Source organism: Gavialis gangeticus, unplaced genomic scaffold (assembly GCF_001723915.1).
Source record: "Gavialis gangeticus isolate Ggan-Ray unplaced genomic scaffold, GavGan_comp1, whole genome shotgun sequence".
In the NCBI taxonomy this organism is placed as follows: Eukaryota; Metazoa; Chordata; order Crocodylia; family Gavialidae; genus Gavialis; species Gavialis gangeticus.
Window position 1 is genome coordinate 46,139,312 of NW_017728995.1, and position 3,141 is coordinate 46,142,452.

Below are 3,141 nucleotides of genomic sequence, written 5' to 3' on the forward strand. Positions count from 1 at the left end.
CTTGAAGATCTACATGGTCCCTTCTGACCCTACTTCTATGATATACCCTGCTAACTAGTAGCAACGTCTGCCATGAGTGGCTGACAGATATGGAGCATCACAGCTATTACTACTCTTCAGAATCAAAAAATCGGCCATTCAGGAAAAGTCCTACTCACTCTTCCTTCAGTTGTCCTCTCTTACATCTTGCTCAGTAGTGATTCACAACTTTTGATTCCTTGTTTCCTTCTCCAGTTCTTTACTTCCCCTCCATGAGGGAGAAAGCTTACTACCATTTTTACTACAAATTATATATTAACAGGAACTAAACCACCATTTTATTTAATCAAATATATCTTTATAAAACTTAAGAAATCATGCCATTAGATTACCATCACGTTATAAATAAGATGTTAACTAATACAACTGAACACTCCCAAGGAATAGTAATATTTCACTATTAACTCAGCAGTTCCCAATCTGTGGTATGGGTACCGTCAGTGGTACTCATTAACAGATTTATTATAATTACTTTATATGACAAAAAATTTGCTGGTGGTACTTAAGGGTGAACTGAAAGAATTGCTGGTGGTACTTAAGATTGGATGGTTAAGTTGGTGGTGCACAATCTGTCAGTTTGGGAATCGCTGATATAGACAGTATGGCCATTTCCTACCTATACACCACGAAGAAAGAAAACTGCTTAGTTTCATATTTATAATTTGAAATTAAAAGCCTATAAAGCAATCTTACCTGTATGACTGTTGAAATGTGCAAAGTTTGCAAAATTTGCTGTACCAGTTGACTGAGGAGCAGGAGCAGCAAAGATATCTGAGCCAAGGTCACTGAGGAGGTCAAATTGCTTCTTTTCGTGCTGCTGTTGTCCTTGAGACCGAACTACAACAGGGGACTAAAAACAACATGTTAATTAGTTAAATAGGAAAGCCAATATTTTACCAACTTAGGATATTTACAAGAAACTATAAGGACAGACTGAATAAGTTACTTTTGGAACAGTTTAATACTCTTTTCCTGCCTGACCATGATCAGCAAGCCATAGAAAAATTGTGTTAAATAAAACAATGAGCTCCTTTTAAAAAGGTGATTTAACCCAGAGTGTATAACACTGAAGAAGTGGCAGAGTCCTTCTTCCCACTTCCCTCTGCAAGTATACAGAAGCATTTTCTTCAAAATAGGCTAAAGGTGTGAACTGAGGGAACTGCAGATCTCCACTAACTAAGCTGCCTTCTACACAGAAAAAAAATCAGTGTCTATAACAAGGTCCAAATTATGAAAATTGTATGCAATATCTGCAACTGTTTGAAAGCCAGCAGTGCTTCAGAGACTTATAGGTTTGAATTCCAAGTTCTTTTTAAAGTTCTGTATTTAATGGATTTCCTAAAACAGGGCACAAGTACTGTAAGGTTAAAACTTCAAGTTAGGAAATTCCAAAACTGCATTCAAATCTCAGTTCTACCCTTTTTACAGACTAAAACCACCCCAAAGTTGTTCAAAACATTTTACTACTCCTGTAATATTATAAACATACTACATTTCATTACACATTTCTTCTAATGGACTCTCTGTACCTCATTTGGCAATAAAAGAAACTTTCTTTCAGAATATACAAAATAGTAATAGTGAACATACACAATATATTTATGGCAGTTAAAAATAAGCAACTAGATGATCTACAGAACTAACTCTAAAGACAGACAGTTGAAGAAATATTCTATGCCAGGCTAAAATATTTAGACACACTTTAGAAAGAAAAACTATGACAATAAGCTGTCTTTACAATGAGCTAAATTGAAAAATACTAGGTGAAATGGAGTTTCACTACTTACATCAGCAACACTGACTAAGAAAACAGGTCTTGTCCATGGCCTCCTTTAATTGAAAGATGGAGTTTAACAGATGGCTTAAGAGTATACAGGAGAGATTCTCAATTCCAATAGGAATACAAGGGAGGACCACTCAACACAAACTTGTTTTCCCCATCTACAACATTTAAGCAAAAGCTTGTCCATGAAAAACTTAAGGATTTTTAGCAGTGCTGCAAATATATTGCATGCTGTGAATGGAACAGGCTATACATTTTAGTTTGAGGTTCTTAAAAAGTCAAGTAACTGCAGTTTAGTTTTCAGACGTTCAGCCCCAATTTGAAACACCACAAAAACAAAAGAACATGAAAACTACTGATAACTCTCCTTTTACAAGTATCCCACTTATGCCACAATTCGCTATTTTGTAAAAACATGATCAATTCACATTACCATTCCCTTTATTAAATTAATATAAAACTCTCACAAACCTAACTCACTAGTTACTCACTTGGCTAGGTGTGCCTTTGTTTAAGTGCAAGGCTGGTGCAGATTCTCCCAAAAGAGATTTAAGTGGCTTCACCTCAGGTGTACTGCTTGTACTACTTGCAGAAGACCCCGATATAGATGCATGGACTGAAGCCACCACCTTTGCTTGTTCTGGAGGAACATACCTGAGTAAAACAACAGTGTGTTATTTTATGATCATTTAACAGGATTTTTTGTTCCTACACATCAATTACAAGGCAACAATTCGAGAATTACTGTTTTGAGTCCTCAGATGTGCTATTTTAAGCTCTAGACCAAGGAGAAAAAACTAATTGCTTTTTAGTGCATCACATCTTTGCATCATTACAGCTTTTCTCTTAATAAAAAGATGGACTTCAACAGATGGCTTAAGAAGAGTAGACAGCTGGAATTCTCAAATGCAAGGGAAGACTACCCAACACTAGGAGCATCTATACACGTGCAGGGAGCCTGCTGTAAAATAATTCGAGCTATCAATTAACTCAGTTAATCAAGTCTCCAGTAGACCCTAGCATCACGGGCATCAGCATCTCTGCACTGAAAAATGGCTGAACGAGCTTTAGTTAAAGTGCCCCTGCTGCCATTTTTCAGTGTGGGGATGCTGATACACATGATGCTCTGGGCACTTTTAATTAGAGCGGCTTTCGGAGCCACTCTAATGAAAGCATGCCCCCCCCCCCACACACACACACACTCCCAGAGCACAACTATAAAAGCCTTAGCATTCCAGTTTTCCAAGGTTTTTGCAGCGCATGCATAAGTGACACACAATTCTAATGAGCATCATAGTACCTCCCTACCCTCACTTTCT

At 37.2% G+C, this 3,141-nt stretch overlaps 1 protein-coding gene across 7 annotated transcripts in view; it reads right to left on the bottom strand.

Moving 5' to 3' along the window:
• AGFG1 (ArfGAP with FG repeats 1) overlaps positions 1-3,141 on the bottom strand; it is a 90,741-nt gene that overhangs the window by 37,497 nt on the left and 50,103 nt on the right. For all 7 annotated transcript variants that reach the window (XM_019503619.1, XM_019503617.1, XM_019503618.1 and 4 more), the window contains exons 4-5: positions 2,314-2,476; positions 733-889 (exon numbers count right to left, since the gene is read on the bottom strand). In XM_019503619.1, coding sequence (XP_019359164.1) covers positions 733-889; positions 2,314-2,476 — 320 coding nt within the window. The remainder of the gene's footprint in view (positions 1-732; positions 890-2,313; positions 2,477-3,141) is intronic.